The 19,649-nt window shown below is 45.9% G+C and overlaps 7 protein-coding genes across 8 annotated transcripts in view; 4 read left to right on the top strand and 3 right to left on the bottom strand.

Moving 5' to 3' along the window:
* Positions 1-19,649, bottom strand: part of LOC126565236 (protein SCO1 homolog, mitochondrial) — a 379,954-nt gene that overhangs the window by 10,630 nt on the left and 349,675 nt on the right. The gene's annotated exons all lie outside the window — the stretch shown is intronic.
* LOC126565134 (elongation of very long chain fatty acids protein AAEL008004-like) overlaps positions 1-19,649 on the bottom strand; it is a 588,598-nt gene that overhangs the window by 365,405 nt on the left and 203,544 nt on the right. The gene's annotated exons all lie outside the window — the stretch shown is intronic.
* Positions 1,069-4,639, top strand: LOC126564318 (very long-chain specific acyl-CoA dehydrogenase, mitochondrial-like). Its single transcript, XM_050221320.1, has 4 exons — positions 1,069-1,133; positions 1,943-2,372; positions 2,591-3,853; positions 4,499-4,639. Exons 1-4 carry the CDS (start codon positions 1,069-1,071, stop codon positions 4,637-4,639), a joined length of 1,899 nt encoding a protein of 632 aa, XP_050077277.1.
* On the top strand, positions 6,303-8,359 carry LOC126564325 (very long-chain specific acyl-CoA dehydrogenase, mitochondrial-like). Its single transcript, XM_050221330.1, has 3 exons — positions 6,303-6,605; positions 6,665-7,933; positions 8,006-8,359. Exons 1-3 carry the CDS (start codon positions 6,303-6,305, stop codon positions 8,357-8,359), a joined length of 1,926 nt encoding a protein of 641 aa, XP_050077287.1.
* LOC126564346 (very long-chain specific acyl-CoA dehydrogenase, mitochondrial-like) lies at positions 8,781-10,812 on the top strand. Its single transcript, XM_050221365.1, has 3 exons — positions 8,781-9,053; positions 9,119-10,387; positions 10,459-10,812. Exons 1-3 carry the CDS (start codon positions 8,781-8,783, stop codon positions 10,810-10,812), a joined length of 1,896 nt encoding a protein of 631 aa, XP_050077322.1.
* LOC126564314 (very long-chain specific acyl-CoA dehydrogenase, mitochondrial-like) lies at positions 11,928-14,344 on the top strand. The gene is made up of 4 exons (XM_050221316.1): positions 11,928-12,016; positions 12,391-12,586; positions 12,655-14,136; positions 14,204-14,344. The coding sequence occupies exons 1-4, from the start codon at positions 11,928-11,930 to the stop codon at positions 14,342-14,344; spliced, it is 1,908 nt and encodes a 635-aa protein (XP_050077273.1).
* On the bottom strand, positions 15,501-17,169 carry LOC126565033 (leucine carboxyl methyltransferase 1). The gene is made up of 5 exons (XM_050222172.1): positions 16,951-17,169; positions 16,673-16,856; positions 16,221-16,572; positions 15,653-15,847; positions 15,501-15,556 (listed from the first exon to the last, which is right to left on the bottom strand). The coding sequence occupies exons 1-5, from the start codon at positions 17,164-17,166 to the stop codon at positions 15,520-15,522; spliced, it is 984 nt and encodes a 327-aa protein (XP_050078129.1). The 5' UTR covers positions 17,167-17,169; the 3' UTR covers positions 15,501-15,519.

The raw sequence follows: 19,649 nt of genomic DNA, 5'->3' as shown, positions 1-19,649 counted from the left end.
TGCTTCTTCTGATCCAGCCAACGAAACTGGAAATTCAATTTTCACTTCATAGCTTTCAATGATTTTTGCAACAGGTTCATTCCGTGCCGTTTTGCTTGAGTGTATTTCGTTTCTTATGTAGCACGTGACTTATCCACAAATCTTAAAACGCTGACCCAATTGCTCGTATCGACTTTTATAAAGTACAATCAAACAAAATTGTCTCATATTTAGCATATTTGTTATCATTTCTAATCTCAATTTTAATTGAATCTCTTACCAGATTAGTGAATCAAATCGTTGTAGCCGGATAATGTTGCGGAATTCTAGTTTCAGCGCAACCGAAAAGCTATGGTCCTTGCCAGAGGAGGAACACCAACGAAGTACAAGAAATTCTGTTCTTTTACCATAGTTTATCTCGTGCAATAAATGTATTAGTGGATCAACCGAATTGCCCAAACTGATTAAATATAAATTAAAAGCGTTTTCTATCGTATCTCAGTTATGCAATGTAGGAAATCAATGCAATGTGCGAAATTAAAATCAACGTGCTGGGCCATGTGCGTGCAGCGGCGGTTTACATTTCCACGTGCAAATGTAACTCCTAGTAACGCAACTAACGTCTGCTGAACAAAGCAATCAAGCGGGTCATACACTGACAATCAACAGCAATATTGTACTCAAAAATTAAAGCGATTTGGCATCATAGGAGTAATTTTGAGCTGTTTAATTGAAACTCTGGCTCTGATAGACGTATTTTTGATTAATTAAACAGTTTTGTTTGCTCCATTTTACACCAATAAAGGCATCTTCGGCTCATTCAGCACATTGTTGCTGTTGCCGATTGCCAGTGTATAACCATCCTAATCGCATCGTTACTGTCAACTGTACCAAACAGGACGGGAAACGTAAACACGTCGTAGCAAAAAGCGACCACATCGCTCCGATCGAGAGAATTCTCTGTTCGTTCGTCGCCATCGCAAGTCGCAATCCCTCCTTTGTTCCCATCTCGTGTCTGCGGGCATATTGTGTGTACTTGTGTTTAATTTGATAGTGAAATATACAATCTTGCCGTAATATTTAGCAAAAATGATTCGCATTGGACAGCTGATGGTGCGAAACGCACAAAAGGTTAAGGGCGTCGAAATCCGAAGGTAAGCCAGAACGAAAAAACTATTTTTAGGTAAGAAAAATAGTTCCCCGTAAGAGGAGATTGCGTGTTGTTGAGTAACGCGAGATTCTCCCGTAATGCTCCTGTTAAATTGGCAGTGAAGTACCAGTGACCTTGAAGCCTTACTGTGGTGGGTGTTCTTCCTGTTTTACCAAGAAAAAAAATGGAACGGGAATGCTTGATTGGACTCAAATATAGGTCAGGAGCTTTTGCTTGTATCAGCACCAAAAATCTCTCGATTCATCCTTCACGTAGGAAAGAGAGAGAGAGAGCGAGCGAACGAGCTCGCATGACGGCTTGCTGATGATGGACTTTGCACTTTCGTCTCGCCGTCATTTACGTAAACAAGCCAAACAGCAGGGGCATGTTGATGATGATGATGATGTTGACATGCCGATTGCGTTCACGTGTAGCTTCTCGGGGTGTCGGACCTGGCGTGAAAAACTGCAGTTGGCACTGGTTTTTGTTTTCTAAAAAGCATTTCCTCTCCTTTGCTTTCGAATTGCATGTGAGAACGACTATTCGTGCTGGTGTGTCAGTCGGCGCTATTTACAAATTCTTAAATCGATTGGCCCATTCATTGTACGACTTTCGGCTGATAAGATACCACACCAGTAAGCTCCAATAATCAGTTAAAGGGATGTAGCGAATGACAATTACTATACACCGGTTACTTTGATGCCGTAAATGCGTCACCCAACAAAGCAAAGTACATTAAACATTGCTTTTGGCATCTTTCCAACTTTCCAAGCTAATAAATCTTTCCATCCGCCTTGACTTTCTCCCACTTAGATGCCTTTCCGCCGCCCCCCAAGCCAAACAGGCCGAAGCTCAACAGGCTACCCCATCAGAGGCAGAAAAGCGGCCAAACATGTCCTTCCTGACGAACATCTTCCGTGGACACGTGGAACCAGCCCAAGTCTTTCCGTTCCCGGAAGCTCTAGACGCTGAGCAGAAGGAATACATTGCATCGTTCGTCGATCCAGTTACCAAGTTCTTCGAGGAAGTTAATGATCCAGTTAAGAACGACGTAAACGCAGCGATCGATGAAAAAACAACCGAAGCCCTGTGGGATCTTGGTGCGTTCTCGCTGATGGTACCGCCGGAATATGGTGGACTTGGCCTCAACAACACACAGTACTCCCGCATGTGTGACATTATCGGTGGGCAGGATCTGGGTCTGGGCATCTTCATCGGGGCGCATCAGAGCATTGGGTTTAAGGTAGGTGCGCACGTGCACAGTTGATAAGCCCGATTGACTTGATAAGGAAAGTTGCGGCATAAATATTTACTTATGTTTTGGGAAGTTGAACTTATCCGCGAATCCCGGAACGTCTACCACTAGCCTAGTTTTTTTTTTTCGATGTTATTGAAACGTCCTTCAATCACTCACTCCCACGATTCACGATCGCCATTTTTTGTTTTCGTTTCATTTTGCAGGGTATATTGCTGTACGGAGATGAACGACAGAAGGAAAAGTATCTGCCAATGGTATCAACGGGCAAAGTTTATGCGGCCTTTGCACTCACCGAGCCAAGTTCCGGTTCCGATGCCGGCTCGATTCGCTGTCGAGCAGTTAAGTCCGCCGACGGCAAACACTACGTACTGAATGGTTCTAAAATCTGGATTTCGAACGGTGGAATTGCGGACATTATGACGGTGTTTGCGCAGACCGAGCTGGAGGATCCTAAAACCGGCCAGAAGAAGGATAAGGTAACGGCATTCATTGTGGAGCGTGGATTTGGTGGTGTTAGTAGCGGTCCGCCCGAAAACAAGATGGGCATCAAGTGTTCCAACACGGCCGAAGTGTACTTTGAGGATGTAAAGATACCGATTGAGAACGTGCTCGGTGGCGAAGGCAATGGATTTAAGGTTGCGATGAACATCCTGAACAATGGACGGTTCGGTATGGCGGCGACGCTCTCCGGTACGATGCGTGCCTGCATCCAGAAGGCGGCAGAACACGCGACAAACCGCGTCCAGTTCGGGCGTAAAATTGAAACCTTTGGAGGCGTGCAGGAAAAGCTGGCCCGTATGGCGATGCACCATTACGCAACCCAGTCGATGGCGTACATGATCTCCGGCAACATGGACACGGGATCGTTGGATTACCATCTGGAGGCAGCCATCTCGAAGGTGTTTGCGTCCGAATCGGCCTGGTATGTGTGTGATGAAGCGATCCAGATACTTGGTGGCATGGGCTTCATGAAGGATTGTGGACTGGAGCGTGTGATGCGTGATCTGCGTATCTTCCGCATCTTCGAAGGTACGAACGACATTCTCCGTCTGTTTGTGGCCCTTACCGGTATCCAGTACGCTGGATCGCATTTGAAGGAACTGCAGCGTGCGTTCAAGAATCCGGCCACGAACATGGGATTGATCTTTAAGGAAGGATCGCGGCGTGCAATCCGTAGCATCGGTTACGGTGGTACGGATCTGAGCACGTACGTTGCGGATCCGTTGAAGCAGTCCGCAAAGCAGTGCTCCGAGTGTATTGATCTCTTTGGACAGACGGTGGAATCGTTGCTGATCAAGTACGGCAAGAAGATCGTTGACGAGCAGTTCCTGTTGAACCGGTTGGCAGATGCGGCGATTGATACGTACGCAATGGCGGTGGTTCTTTCGCGAGCGTCCCGATCGGTACGAAAGGATCTGCCCTCGGCCGAACATGAGGTGCTGATGACGAAGGCCTGGTGTCATGAGGTAAGCGCTCTTGTTAGTCTTGTATATAGCATGATTGGATAATGTCCTCGAAGAGAGGATTTTTCAAAATATAGCATTTATCACTGTAACAGGCGGTTGCGAGTCTTAGATCGCTTGCGATCGCTAGATACGTTTTTTTCCGTTGTCAGGTGCCACTCATGCTGGGTGGTGACGTGAGAATGAAAGTTGTCGTCTTGCACATTTATAATGTCCATCTTGTCCTGGATATTTTACATTCTTTTAGACTGATGATCTGAGTTCTGAATCCAACATTAAAGCTGTAGGTTTTGTCAGCAATTTCTGAAGCATTGCATTTTCGGTCATAACATTTTTGAGTGTCTTTAATATATCCTATGTAAAACATGTAGCGGATGGTCAGAATGTGTCTCAATATTTTCAACGTCTTTGTTCAGGGTTAACACTTATAGTACAAAGAAGTTTTAAACTATAGTCCCTAGACATTTTTACACATGGACTGTCCCGAATTATTTGTATAGTGCTGTTAGGACGTAGGGTTATTGTATACAAAATATTTGGAGTCAGTAATTTTGATAAAATATTTATCAATGTTAAAAGTTGTAAATGATTGCTCAAAAAGTACAACGATGCTAATGCTTATATTGCTTCCTTCTTTCTCGCTTGCAGGCTAGCGATCGTGTGCGTGTGAACATTCGCAAAATTAACACCGATTCATTTGTGAAAAACTATGGCGTTATGTCCCAAATCTCGAAGAACATCTGTGCCAACAATGGTATCGCACACAACAACCCGCTCGATATCGAGTAAGGTTATAGCAAAAAAAATCCCGGTTTCCATGGGAACGACTCCACGAAACGCCCGCTACAAGATTCCAGACATTTCCTACCGAGAAAGTTTCTTAAAGTGAATCGTGATATGGCGCTGGGTGCAACAAACGAACAATGGCTGATGTCCATCTCTACTGCGGGTATGGGGTTTTCCGAGTGTAGAGAACCAATGCAGAACGGTATTGATGGGACACGTGCAAGGGAGAGGGGTGGGTTAGAAGTGTAATAGATGTAATAGTTAATTTTTCGTTTTTATCTATCTAGTGTTTGTACAACAAGTTACCCATTTTACCATCCATGTGTGTGCATAAGGTTTCAAACTGTTTTTCTTTTCTTGGTCTGAAGTATCCCAACGAAGCTTAATTTTACCGACACATTTCCACTGCTAGCAAATGTTTTACCTTTCTCTATTAGTTTGTTTGTTTCATGTATGCATCACCAAACTCCACCTATTAATGTAACTTAGAATTAATGACAATGTACATACAACTGATAAGCCTCAGCTACCAAGCCAACAAATGATGAGCAGTGTCCACAAACGAGTGTAAGAAGCTAGTGGTCGGGCAATAGACGAATCATTTCATACGTACCTCTTAATATTGTGTCAATTTTTGACTATTTTTTGAAAATATTGCGTTGAACTCCGAAACTACTTAAATCGTCGTAAGAGGGATGATCTTCTTCTTCTTTCTGGTTCTGCTATAAATGGTCAGGTCGCCAATTCGTTTCCAGGAATCTCGATCTAGGGCAGCAATCCTCCATTCACGGCTGCAACCGACCTTTCCAATAGGCCAGCGATTTCGATGTGCTCCTCTACGCCTCGTGCCGAACGGCTCGCTGACGAGATCCTTCTTGGTTGGGCATGAGTCCAGCACCAGAGATTATCTCTTTCATTTCTGTCTCCATCGGTCAGAGCCCCTGACGAGCTGGAAATTTGTTTTGTCGCATTGATCCTCAATAAAATCATATTAGCCTCGCGTGTCAGTTGAGAGTACGCATCGCACACCGCCGCAGATGTCCGTCAGTGTAATCCTTGAAGCCAAGGAATTGGAGAGAATTCGAGTGAAAATCGTGTCCCGGATGTTAAAGTCCGCGCTTCACATGACACCTTCCAGAGCGACGTTGAACAGCAAAAAGGAGAACCCGTCCCCTTGCCTCAGACCCCGAAGAGATTAAGAGGGATGATTACCAACATTGAATCAGGAAATGCGCCAACGAGTATCTGCGTCATTAGCTCTTCCTTTACTCCATATATAGATAATGTTACGATGAGAATGAGTTCGTGACTAACGATAAGTGACGTTCGGAAGAAGTGCAAAGTTCGCACACTTATCGATGGTTCATTTGCAGCATTTTGCACAGATGCATGCCCTGGTAAATCCACAGACATATCTGGTTTTTGCATTATCAAAGAAACACTCAAGGAAATGCTGAAAGTGACGTGCACTTTTGATGATGCGATGCGACCTTCACTTTGATGTTAACATTCAGCATTATGATAACTTTGCCTTTTTGGATAAGAAGTTACGTGCAAAAGCTGGGTGGAACGTTGTACTAGGGTACAGTATTTTACCGAAGTTTGCCAAGGTTGGACAGACAGTGTAGAGAGATCTGTAACTGGCACTGGTGCCAGTTTACAAAGAATGTTTCGCCTTAATAACATCGTTCGCATCTGCGATCGATGGAACACAGTGAACATATTGGTGCGACGTGGGCCCAGCTGGGCCCAGGGCCCAGGGCTGTCTTCGACACAAGGGCCCAGCATCGTGGTTCGAGCATCGTCATCCACAGCGTCGGACACTTGGCTTTCGAATCGATCATTCCTGATGAATCTTTTCGGTGGAAAATTGCAAACTGCTGAGCTCTTCCCATACCCGGAGCCACTCAACGAGGAGCAGAAGGAATACGCAAGAGCATTGGTCGATCCTGTGCACAGATTTTTCACGGTTAGTACACTACAATTAGATACGGAACAATGTGTTACCAGTTATGTACTCTCTTGCAGGAAGTGAACGATGCCACCCGAAACGATGAGACGAGCAACGTCGACAGCCGGACGATCGATGCTCTCTGGGATCTTGGATTGCTCTCCGTGTACGTACCACCTGAGCTCGGTGGCTTAGGGCTGTGCAATGTGCAATCGGTACTTATGGCCGAAATCAGTGGAAGTTACGATCTTGCCCTTAGTTTACTGATCGGTGCCCACAAAAGTATCGGAACGAAAGGCATTCTTCTTTACGGCAATGAACAACAGAAGCATAAGTATCTTCCAATGCTAAGCACTGGTCGTGTTTTCGGCGCATTCGCCCTTACTGAACCGGGAACTGGTTCGGATGCAGCCTCGGTAAAAACGAAAGCCATTCTAAGCCCGTGCGGCAAATATTACACCATCAATGGATCAAAACTTTGGATATCAGGTGGAGGATTTGCGGACATCTTTACCACCTTCGCCCAGGTGGAAACAATCGATGCAAAAACCGGTGAAAAGCGCAACAAAATGACTGCCTTTATCGTAGAGCGTAACTTTGGTGGTGTTACCACGGGACCTCCCGAGGATAAGATGGGTTTGAAGTGTTCCGTTACGAATGAATTGTTTCTGGACGATGTGAAAGTGCCGGTCGAGAACGTGCTAGGGGAGATCGGTGGTGGGTTTAAGATTGCGGTAAACATACTCAACTCGGGAAGGTACGGGTTGGGTGCGATGCTTTCGGGCACGATGAAGACTTGCATTGAGCGGGCAGCAAGTCACGTGAGTGATAGGGTGCAGTTTAGGCGAAAGTTGATTGAGTTTGAAAATGTGCAGGAAAAGTTAGCGATGATGGCGACCTATCATTATGTGGCGCAAAGTCTTACTTACATTGTGTCTGGGAATATGGATAAGGGTTCGGTGGATTTTCATCTGGAGGCGGCCGTGAGTAAAGTGTTCTGTACCGAGGCGGCTTGGTATGTGTGTGACGAGGCCATACAGCTGCTGGGAGGTAATGGATTCATGAAATCGAGTGGGTTGGAACGGTTCCTGCGAGATATTCGTGTGTTTAGAATTTTCGAGGGAGCAAACGATGTGCTGCGGATGTTTATAGCTTTAACCGGAGTTCAAAAGGCGGGAAAAGATCTTGGAGATCTGCAAAAGGCGCTGAAGAATCCGGCGCGTAACATTGGAGTGATCCTGGCAGAAGGTACGAAGCGAGCAGGACGCAGTATTGGACTGGGTGGCACGGATTTACGTTCATTTGTAGCCAGCGAACTTCAGAGTGCAGCCAAGCAGTGTGGAGAGGTAAAATTATGATGATCATCTCTACATAATGTAAACATTTTTCAGAATACTAATGCATATTTATTTTTCTAGAGTATTGAAATATTCAGCGGCACAGTTGAATCTCTTCTTCGAGCCCATGGTAAAGGAATTACCGAACGACAGTTCCAACTTGCACGGGTGGCAGATTGCACGATTGACATCTACTCAATGGTTACAGTATTGTCCAGGGCTACGCGTGCCGTTAGATTGAACCTTCCCTCAGCCGAGCAGGAACTGCTGATGGCGCAGATCTGGTGCAAGGAAGCAAGTGATCGTGTCCACCGCAACATAAACCGTATCCAGTCAGATGCATTTAAGGAAAACTATCGACGAATGTCAGTGGTGGCGAAACACGTTTCATCCCAACGGGGAATAACGTTCACTAACCCGTTGGAAATAGACTAAGGATCCTTCTGAATAAAGCAGTATGAAGAATCCGTTAATTCTTTTTGAATTCCTCTTCTGACCGTACCTGAACCATAGTGCGGATTAAATTCTTTTTTGGTCCCTGTCTAGAAATTGGTCTGGAATTCCCTTTAACCTATGCGCAAATGTTTTCTGTCTAGCCTCCCCCCCCCCCTCCCTCCAGCAAGTTGGTGGTCTAAATGCATAAGCCGTCTTTTTAATATTGGTGGCGCAGATAATGAAGTTTTCCCTACCCCCGTATCTGATATCCGATAAAAACATTGAATTCCACAACGACGCCACGCGCGGCTTTGGAGTCGTGTGGTTTAAAGTGGACTTTTCGAAGCCAGATACGGTTCAGTTCGGAAATAGCTATAAACCGGTTAACACGCACGTGCAGTATCCTCAATTTCGCCTAATAATGTTGAGAGTGTGTACAAACGTTGCAGTGATCTCAAACATCCGTTCTACGTTGTTACGTGGAGCTGTGAGGAATGTGTCCACTAGCGGTATTCAATTACAGGCGGCTGCAACTCAGCCCACTGATGCACATAAACCAAACCGGTCGTTTGTGATGAATATGTTCAGTGGGAAGCTTCAAACAACTGAACTATTCCCATATCCGGAAGCGTTGAACGAGGAGCAGAGAGAATACGTGCAAGCGTTCATCGATCCAACGGTCAAGTTTTATGAGGTGAGGTTTGCTATAGAATGACTTACGATAGGACGATCAATCAACGTTAGTATCCCTCCACATAGGAAGTTAATGATGCTGCTAGAAATGATGCCACCGCCTCGGTTGAGAAGGCCGTCGTCGATGCTCTGTGGGAACAAGGATTTTTAGGACCATTCATCCCAACAGAATACGGAGGACTTGGGCTATCAAACTCACAATCCGTACGACTTTCCGAAATTTCCGGAAGCTACGACCTTGGCATGTCAATCTACGCCGGTGCACATCAAACAATCGGCACCAAGGGCATTATCATGTACGGTAGCAAGGAGCAGAAGGAAAAATATCTCCCCCAGCTCAGCACAGGTCGTGTTTTTGGTGCATTCGCCCTAACAGAACCGGGAACCGGATCGGATGCAGCCTCAGTAAAAACGAAAGCCGTTCTAAGCCCTTGTGGCAAGTACTACATTCTCAACGGAACCAAGCTCTGGTGTTCGGGTGGTGGAATCGCCAACATCTTCACCACCTTCGCCCAGACGGAAGTGATCGATCCGAAGACGGGTGAGAAGAAGAACAAGATGAGTGCATTTATTGTGGAGCGTAGTTTCGAAGGTGTTAGTACTGGGCCACCAGAGGAAAAGATGGGCATCAAGTGTTCCGTAACGACGGAAGTGATTTTCGAGGATGCGAAAGTGCCAGTAGAGAATTTGTTGGGCGAGATCGGGGCTGGGTTTAAGATTGCGGTAAACATCCTCAACTCGGGACGGTTCGGGCTGGGTGCGATGCTTTCGGGGACGATGAAAACGTGCGTAGAAAAAGCGGCCGACCATGTGACCAACCGTGTGCAGTTTAAGCGAAAATTGATTGAGTTTGAAAATGTGCAGGAAAAGCTAGCGATGATGGCGACCTATCATTATGTGGCACAGAGCATAACGTACCTGGTGGCTGGTAATATGGATAAGGGTTCGGTGGACTTTCATCTGGAGGCGGCCGTGAGTAAAGTGTTCTGTACGGAGGCGGCTTGGTATGTGTGTGACGAAGCCATACAGCTGCTGGGAGGCAATGGGTTTATGAAATCGAGCGGTTTGGAACGGTTCCTGCGGGACATGCGGATATTCCGTATCTTCGAAGGAGCAAACGATGTGCTGCGAATGTTTATTGCTTTGACCGGTATACAGAAAGCAGGAAATGATCTGCGTGGATTGCAAAAAGCGCTCAAGAATCCGCTTAGTAACGTGGGAATAATAATGGCGGAGGGTTCAAAGCGTGCAGGACGCAGTGTTGGATTGGGTGGCACAGACCTGCGTCCATTTGTCGCGAGTGAGCTTCAGAATGCTGCCAAGCAGTGTGCTGAGGTAAGTTTAAACAAACGAATCCAGTGTTGTACAGATCTTCTTGAATGTTGAACGATGATCTTCCTTTCCAGTCTATGGACGCATTCAGCCGCACCATCGAATCTCTCCTCATGAAGCACGGTAAAGGCATCGTCGAGCGACAGTTCCAGCTTGCCCGGGTTGCAGACAGTGCGATCGATATTTACACCATGGCCGCGGTACTATCCCGCGCTTCCCGATCCTCCCAGAAAGCGCTTCCCTCCGCTGATCAGGAAGTTCGGATGGCACAGATCTGGTGCCAGGAAGCTAGCAGCCGCGTGCAACGCAATATCAATCGAATTCACTCGAGCACCTACACCGAACACTATCAACGGTTGGCACAGGTTGCAAGAAACGTTTCGGAACGCCGCGGCCTACCGCACACTAATCCACTGGAGATTGATTAACCCCCTGTACCCGGAGATTTTATAGATAAACGCATACATATCTTAGCACACAATAAAACAAACTTTGAATCGACCCCGGTGTGTGTCTTATCAATCAGTTGGGTGCCGCTTTATCACAAAACCGCTAGAACTGGTTTGCGTGCCCTTATCACTATTATTCCTTGAAGTTCCTGATGTGTCATTTGCAGATGTGTAATCCTTTTCCAAGCACGTTTTCTTCAATTTTTACCCTTTTTGGGTGAGTGCAAGAAAATTAATACTACCGTGCGATGCAACTGGGGACTCGGTCAGTCTCGTGGTTACCGTCGCATTTGGTTGATCTACTTTGGAAGTTTACGTTTCGGAGGCGCACAATGTTGCAACTGAGTCGTTTTGTTGTCACGCGGAATGAGCAATCGTCGAGAGCGATTGTGAACCAATATTGCAGGCAAGTATTACAAGAGGCGTGAATGAAGGAGGAACTTTGAAGAATTCAATTGTGAAGTATTGGAGGCAGAGGTTGAATTATCCCTTCTGAGGCCCTAAGCGGAAATTATGTTGGGACCCATGAAAGTCAAAAGTGATGAGCGGCGACTGTGGCGCTGTTTCCTAAGTGAACTTATTTTCTTCAGGGGGTTGAACTTAAGGCGTTATGGAGGACCCTGCAATTCTACATCTTGTGAACGGGAGGGGAGCAGTCAGATTCCTCAGTATTTACAACAAGATTCGCCTCTGATTTGAGATGTTCCCTATTAAATACGCCCCAACGGACACTAATTTAGCCATTTTCCGGCCAAATTTTATAAAAAACCTTGGATGGCTCGTCCAAAGGAATAATACATCCACCAACAAGTTACGCGGTGTCAATGATCGCACAAATGTTAGTAAACAACGTGCGTGGGGAGCATCATTTCTCGCGTACCCATTAATTTGCCTCTTTCAGTTTCGCACTCAACATATCTCGCGAGAGAGCATAGCAACATCGCAACGTGAGCGAACCTCGTGAGAGAATTGCGCAAATGTCATCAATGAACAATTCCCCACATCTTTATTCGCGTATTAGCGGCTGGCGTATACGTACGTGCGGATAAAGTTTTTGCGTGCCTTGGTTCATAGCTTCCTTTGTGTTTTTAAAAATGCATCGCTTCCATCGACTGGCCTTGTCCAATCGAGCTGTAGTAGCGTGCGAAAACAGTGGAGTATCCTCCTGGATGTCGAATAGAAGGTAAGTTTATACAGCCACGACCTCGGATATCTCGATATGAAAGTCGGTCAGTTGGGGGTGTCTCTACTTGCTACCATTTGGACTTTGGACCGTGTGTACCCAACCCCATCCGGTGCTCACGAGCGGATATTTCGCGTAAATCCGTGCATGAAATCGTAAAACCACGATGAGTTGGCATATACTGACAGAGGAGTCCGTTGGGTGAACTTTGGAACGGGGAAGACAGCCTTCGCTTATGCGTGTGGCTCAACTGATACGACGCGAACGCGTAGAAGAGATAATGCGCAACCGGGTGAAATCTGAGGGGATGACGCACGCGACCCTTGTTCTAAGTGGGAGCTTACTTTCTTTACTTTATTGCCTTTTTTTTACAGATGGCTTTCTGCATCCGCACAGTCCAAGCCGAAGGAACGCAGCACACCGGCCCCCGCTACAGTCAACACTTCGTTCATGGCGAATCTGTTCCGGGGTGAGATCGAACCGCTGCAGGTCTTTCCCTACCCAGATTCGCTCAAGCCAGAACAGAAGGAAATGATTGGCTCGCTGATCGATCCGGTCACACGCTTTTTCGTACGTTTGTATATGAATATTTTCAAGATTTTTTCGTTAATTAAAGCCCTCGTTTGCCTGTGTTTTAGGAAGGCTATGATCCAGTCAAGGCGGAAAAGAATGGCGGTCCCGATGAGGCAACGTTCCAGAGCATGTGGGAGATGGGATTGATGGGTATGCAGGCACCGGAAGAGTACGGTGGCTTAGCTCTCCCAAACACTGGCTACGCCCGCATGGGTGAGCTGGTAGGTTCAAAGGATTTGGGCCTGGCGGTAGTATTCGGCGCTCATCAAAGTATCGGCTGGAAGGGTGTTTTGCTGTACGGAACTGAAGAGCAAAAGAGTAAATACCTGCCCAAAGTTGTTACCGGTGGTACGATTGCTGCCTTCTGCCTAACGGAACCAAGTTCCGGGTCGGATGCCGGTTCGATTCGTAGTAGAGCAGTAAAATCAGCTGACGGATCGCATTACATCCTGAATGGTTCGAAAATCTGGATCAGTGGTGGTGGACTGGCCGATCTGCTTACCGTGTTTGCGCAGACCGAAATTACCGATCCAAAGACGGGCCAAAAGCGCGACAAGGTAACGGCATTTATTGTGGAGCGAGCGTTTGCTGGCGTAACGAGCGGTCCACCCGAAGACAAGATGGGAATTAAGTGTTCCAACACGGCTGAGGTGTACTTTGACGATGTGAAGATCCCGGTGGAAAATGTGCTCGGTGGTGAAGGTAATGGGTTTAAGGTGGCGATGAACATTCTGAACAATGGCCGGTTCGGTATGTCGGGTACGTTGGCTGGGACGATGGCACACTGCATCCGGAAGGCGGCTGAGCATGCAACGACACGTGTACAGTTCGGACAGAAGATTGAAAACTTTGGCAATGTGCAGGAAAAGTTGGCCCGAATGGCGATGCATCAGTACGTGAGTCAATCGATGGGGTACATGATTTCGGGTAATATGGATGCGGGACATACGGATTACCATCTGGAGGCGGCAATTTCGAAGGTGTTTGCGTCTGAGGCGGCTTGGTACGTGTGTGATGAGGCGATCCAGATATTGGGAGGCAACGGATTCATGACGGCGAGTGGATTGGAAAAGTTTTTGAGGGACATTCGGATTTATCGTATCTTTGAGGGAGCGAACGATATTTTGCGGTTGTTCGTTACACTTACCGGTATTCAATATGCTGGATCTCATCTGAAGGAGTTGCAGCGTGCATTCAAGAACCCGACCGCTAATTTGGGGTTGATCTTCAAGGAAGGATCACGCCGAGCGGTACGAAGTATTGGATATGGTGGTACGGATCTAAGCTCGTTCGTAGCGGAACCGTTGAAGGAATCGGCAGCTCTGTGTGCGGATAGTATTGATCGGTTCTCCAAGACGATTGAGGCGTTGCTTATTAAGCATGGGAAAGGTATCGTCGATCAGCAGTTCCTCTTGATACGATTGGCAGATTCGGCTATTGACATTTATGCGATGTCTTGTGTGTTGTCGCGCGCAACCAAGGCTATTCGGGAGAACCAACCGTCGGCCGAACATGAGGTGCTGATGGCGAAGGCTTGGTGTGTGGAGGTAAGACGAATTCAAGATTCCAACCGTTTTTGAAAGTATATTCTGAGGCTTTCCTTTGCAATTGCAGGCAAACGATCGTGTACGAATCAACATTCGAAGAGCAAGTAATGGAGTGTTTTTGAAGAACTATGACACGATGAGCGCCATCGCGAAAAACATCTGCTCCCGCCAGGGAATCGTCCAATCGAACCCGGTTGGCATCGTGTAAACCCTCGAACTCTCTCCATTTTTTAATCCTTTCTTGCCCCCCAATTAAATTGTGATAAACCGATGTTGTTGCTTTTTTGGTTCCCAAGTTATGAAACTAAACGGTTCAGTTAGGTTGCTTTTGTTTGACACGACGTTTGATTTAGATTACTTTATTTAAAATAAATAATAACAACATTCGCAGACACGCTATATAAGGAACACATGAGACCAATTCCGAACCTCCAGTTACTGTTTACACACTGTGCGATAGAGAAAACCAAAGGATTTAAAACTTTTCTCCATGATTTTTTTACAAACTATGTTTCAGTGTTGCATGTTTTCTTCTATATAAATTCAAAAACCTTTCGAGAGGAGTTCGATGTTTGTGTGCGCAAGATAGACGATGTTCCAATTTGATACAACCTATCTACAAATCTAGCCAATGCAGTCCTTAATTCATGGAAAATTGGAAGGATTTGGGGAGGATGGGAGGGATGGTGATAGGAAATTTTGAAAGTATTTCTGCTATTCGTTGTTAAACACCTGTTATGCTACAACAAATGGGTAGTACAAATGATCGAATTCAGTGATCCTCCAAGGTAAATGGTAATGCTTGATCGGGTTTCCTACCGATTAGCTTGGATATTGGGAGGTCCCTTATCAACACGATGGGATATTCACACACACACACGAACATACTTTAAACGGGAGGTTTTTTCTAGTCTGTCCTACTTCTTCTTGTTCTTGACTTAACGACCGTCTAAGTCACGCCGGCCAACGAATAGCTTACTAGACTTGCTGATACCACGCGCAGTTGGATGGTCCGTCCTCACAACGGGGAAACGGTCCAGATGGGATTTGAACTCCGGTCCTGCCGTGTAAAAACCGGCACCGGTGTCTGTTCTACTATGAACTTTTTTCTCCCCAATCCCGAGGGGGTTGTTCAGACATCAGACAGTTCCGGTACAATGTGAACAATGAACTGTGCAAAAAACGTTAAAATACGATCAATGTGCTAAGAGGGATGGCAGGAATATTCGATTTTGTTCCTTCTATTGGATTTGATTGTAGATTTGCCTTCCATATATCTATATGGATATATGGTACAGGGCGAGAGGTTCGGCGTACGGCCATTTGTTATGTGGTAGAGGTTGTTGTAATTAAAGGTATTTAAATTTGCAGCACCTTCGGGGATTAATCTATGTTCAGCGAGGAAAGTTGTTTTTCCACCCTGTAAATATAGCAATACAATGTTAGTAGTACCATCTCTTGTCCAAGTAGGCGGCGATTCTTTAAATATTGAGCCCGTTGTGGTGGTGATGCTTACGTTATCTCTATGTCCTGAAATAAATCCCCTATCCAGGCGATCGAGATGCAGTAGTGTTGAAACAGCTGTACCAACAGCTCCGCCTCGTCCAGCATCTCTATACGCTCGGTTCGTGCTCGTTCCGATGCGGGAATACTGTGGTAGATCTGCACCATATCCCACGCTCTGGCACCGTGCCAGTTGCATTGCAGAAATCTGTAAATCCGATCGTAAACCGGTTAGTGGTGGGTAACCTCTACATTACGGTGAGATCTAGTGATGGGTTGTGTGGAACGAATTCATGTTTCCGATAAGGTTCCGGTACGTGTGATTCCAGTTCCGATTGCAAGGAAATGGAATCGATTTTTCCATCCGGAATCGTCGGAACCGTCGGAGCAGTCCAGAAGCCGACTACGCTTCCGGAAGGTTCCAACAGTTCCGATGGTTCCGGATGGTACCACCGGTTCTGGAAGGATTGGGCTACCTCTGACAGAACTGGTTCCGATATTTTGTGAAATCGTCCGAAACCAGCTCAGCCTTTTTGACTATTTTTTACCCAACTCTAATGCGATCGCATACATTCACATACCTGGAAATCTGTGCGTCGAGTGATATGCACGAATCCACACCGGCTAAACTGCAGCCTCGCTGTCGAAGGTTGGCCAGCATTACCTCACCGAACCGATCGTTCATATTGACCTGCTCGTAGTTCACGAACGCGGCTGTCTTAAAGTTGGCGGCGAACCATTTCAGCAGGTTGTTACAGTTCTGCGGCTCAATGTACACCAGTACGCACTCGGCCAGGAAAATGGTTGGCACACTGTAATCGATTTCCGACTGCTGAAGCTTCAACGCTACCTCCTCGATGTTGCGCAGATCCACGCCTACTATGTGGTAGTTCGTTGAGTGAAGATCAGTCGGGCTGAGACGCACTTCTCCGTCTGTGTGAGTGGGACCAGAAGGTAAGAAAAATGTGTGAGTGTGAAAATAAACAAAAGGCGGGGGCTTTTCTCCCCAAGGCCGGCCATGTCGTGCCCTTACCTTCCACGTGAATTTTCTCGAGCAAAATTTTATTCCGCTTGATTTGGTAACATTTGCGGGAGGTAACGTTGGGAAAGTCGAGCTCGACGAAGTTTGTCACCATGTGGCCGGCCTCCCGCAGCCTCCAGTACAGCGTATCGAAACCGCAGCCCAGATTGACAATTTGGCATTTGTCTCCCGTTTTCTGCCAAAAGCAAAATGAGCGAGAGAGAGATGTATCATCCGCCAACCAACTGGCACGTTCATGGGTCTACGAGCTTAGCCCACCGACTACTAACCTTGAAAAACTTTTCAATGCACATCTCAATACCCTTGACGCGGGCATAGTAGCCCCGGTTTATTTCGGGTGCTTTGCGATCCGGGTTGCGCACAAAGTGTACGATGTAGTCGTCCTTCCAGTAGCCCAGCTTCACTGCGGATCGTTTGCAGTTGCTGGCATCGTCGTTTGTGGAAATGACCGCTTCGTCGCACGGATGGAAGCTCGGTGGTTCCATTTTTATCTGCTCGTCTTACCGCTTCTTTGCACAAGCTCACGTTGGTTTGTTGTGTATCCTGCGGAAGGACCTCCGCCTGCAAAAAAATAGCGTATGTTTGGATATCTTAGACACGCTAGCACACCAAAACTGCAAGCAAGCGAGCTACACAGCGTCTAAATAACACACTTTCTATTACGCCACAAGCATTTTCAATGCATAAACAAACCTTTGAGACGAATTTTTCACGTATCAGAAGCAAACGATATTCTTTTCGCGATGGAAGATGATTTTTTTTTTGTTGACAGTTTACCATTGACATTTGCCGTTGTCCCGATCCGGGCTGTGTCAAAATTGTGGACAATATTTTGAGCCTTCGTACGCCCATAGTGCAAACGAAGATGTGGTCCACAGTGATTCACAAAATAAGTGCCGATACGGTTTAGTCAAATATATTTTTGAATTTATCCGTTAGGTTTGTATATTTAAAGACACAGAAATATACTTGTATTACCACTGAGATTATAGTGTAGAATTAAAAAACCAAAAATAAATTCATTTATTTGCAAGAGCAACAAGGAGTGCTGGGCTTACAATCCCTGCTTTCCTTGATTTGAACTTCCCCATAACCTTGGCTACACGGAATCAGTCCGGGCCTGTCCCCGGAATCCGGAGATCCGATACTCTGACCTGTATCACATGAACAACCAGAACTGTTTCTAATACAACTTCTGAGCTTTTGAAAGCGAAGAAGTTCCAACAAAGCTTTTCCCATTCTGCAAAGAACCATAAAACAGCAAAAGCGGACTGGGTTCCGAGCTGAAGCTAATGGGTCCCCTGAGATAAGCCATCCGCCCCCCTCGGTCAAATGTTGTAGCATCACTAGACCCTTCATACCGCTCCAAATTTAACCTCGCGCAGGGAATTCCTATGCTTAGGAAAGAGTTGAAGCAGCCTGTGAAGCAGGATGACCCACCTCCTTCTCGTTGAGGATCAAGCAAAAGAGCTTTCTCCAATCCAATTTGTCATTAAGGTCATTGGGATGATCTTTTCACCAATTTCATGCTAGCTAGAAAAAAAAAGGGCGGCCCTATGATAGAAGCGACAGCAGTGACGGTCATCACACAAAAGGATCGTGGTTCAAATCCCATCCGAACCATTTCCCTGTAGTAAGGACTTGATTATCCAACTGTGTGGTAATCAACAAGTCTAGCAAACCATTTGATGACCAGCATGAACCTAGAATATCCCTAAGGAGCTTGAAGTAAAGAAAATCTGAACCTAAAAAGGACCTTATGCTGTAGAGGTGTTTAACTTCAACTATACTGCACTTTCGATTCAACTAGATACAGTTTATCTGACAAAAAAAAGCATCATAATCTCGATGCGCTTCTTATCTTATTTTCCTCGACGTAGCCAATTGGTACGTCTAGGGTGTAGAGTCGTCGGATCAGACTAAGTTATACGATTATCATTTAGGTATGTCAAAGATCGGTACACTAATAATGGACTAATAATTAAACTCAGTGACAATTTTTTTTTCGTTTATTTCTAGAGGCTTTCAGTCTTAGAGACTGCATTCGCCTCTGTAACGGATCAATCCTCTTGGAGGCCTTAGGTGGAACAGATAACTGCAGAGGTCCCTCATACTAGGAGCCGTCGAGGTTCAGTATGTAGAATCGACCAATAAGGAATGTATTCAGAGATAAAAAAAAGTTCTATTCATGCTTTCAATGTAAATACATTTATGCTCTATTTTTTGTAAATATTCTCTCATATTTATACTCTCCTACCTTGCGAAAGGATTCGATCGAAAAAAAAAAAAAAACAGTTGAATCGATTATTCAAATTTATCAGCCCAAAGTCTTTAATTGTTTCAATAGACTTTAAAAATTATCCTCGGACAACTATAGGCCGTACTGCGATTACATGCAATAAATATATTCCCGACTTGTATCATTGCTTGGGACACATCAAAACCAAAACCAACAAAGGCAAGCGAAAGCAGCCACTGTGTGTTGAAAACTGAGAATGTTTACACAACGCAAAGAAGGCGCATCGGATACGCAATGTCTTACCGGGATCTACCTCCATCGTAAATCATTGCACCGATGCCCGAATGTGCCCGAAAGCTAGAATACTTTGCCCCTGTGCCCAACGTAAAGTAAGGGGGAGAAGCCCACGGGAAGGGATTTCCAGCTGGGAGTACAAGCATAAAAGTGACCTATTCTATCATGAAGCAATTAAAATATTAACGCCATAAATAAAACTCTCACGTATTGTCGGGATCGCGCGCGACCAATGGACGACAAAACAAGGAGAGCATCCTGACGGTGCGCGCATTCTGTCCCCGTAGTAGGTCAGGAAATTCCCCGCCACCCAGTGAAAACCCCCGGCGTACTTTCCATGCTCGCGGGAGTAGCGCCCAAGTAAGGGTGAAAAAGGGAAAAAGCATAAACCAACGCTGCTGAGCGGGCACGAATATAGGGGTTCGGGTTGTGTTC

Source organism: Anopheles maculipalpis, chromosome 3RL (genome assembly GCF_943734695.1).
Source record: "Anopheles maculipalpis chromosome 3RL, idAnoMacuDA_375_x, whole genome shotgun sequence".
Taxonomy (NCBI): domain Eukaryota; kingdom Metazoa; phylum Arthropoda; class Insecta; order Diptera; family Culicidae; genus Anopheles; species Anopheles maculipalpis.
Note: the sequence above shows the minus strand (reverse complement) of the source record. Positions and strands in the feature narration are given on the sequence as shown.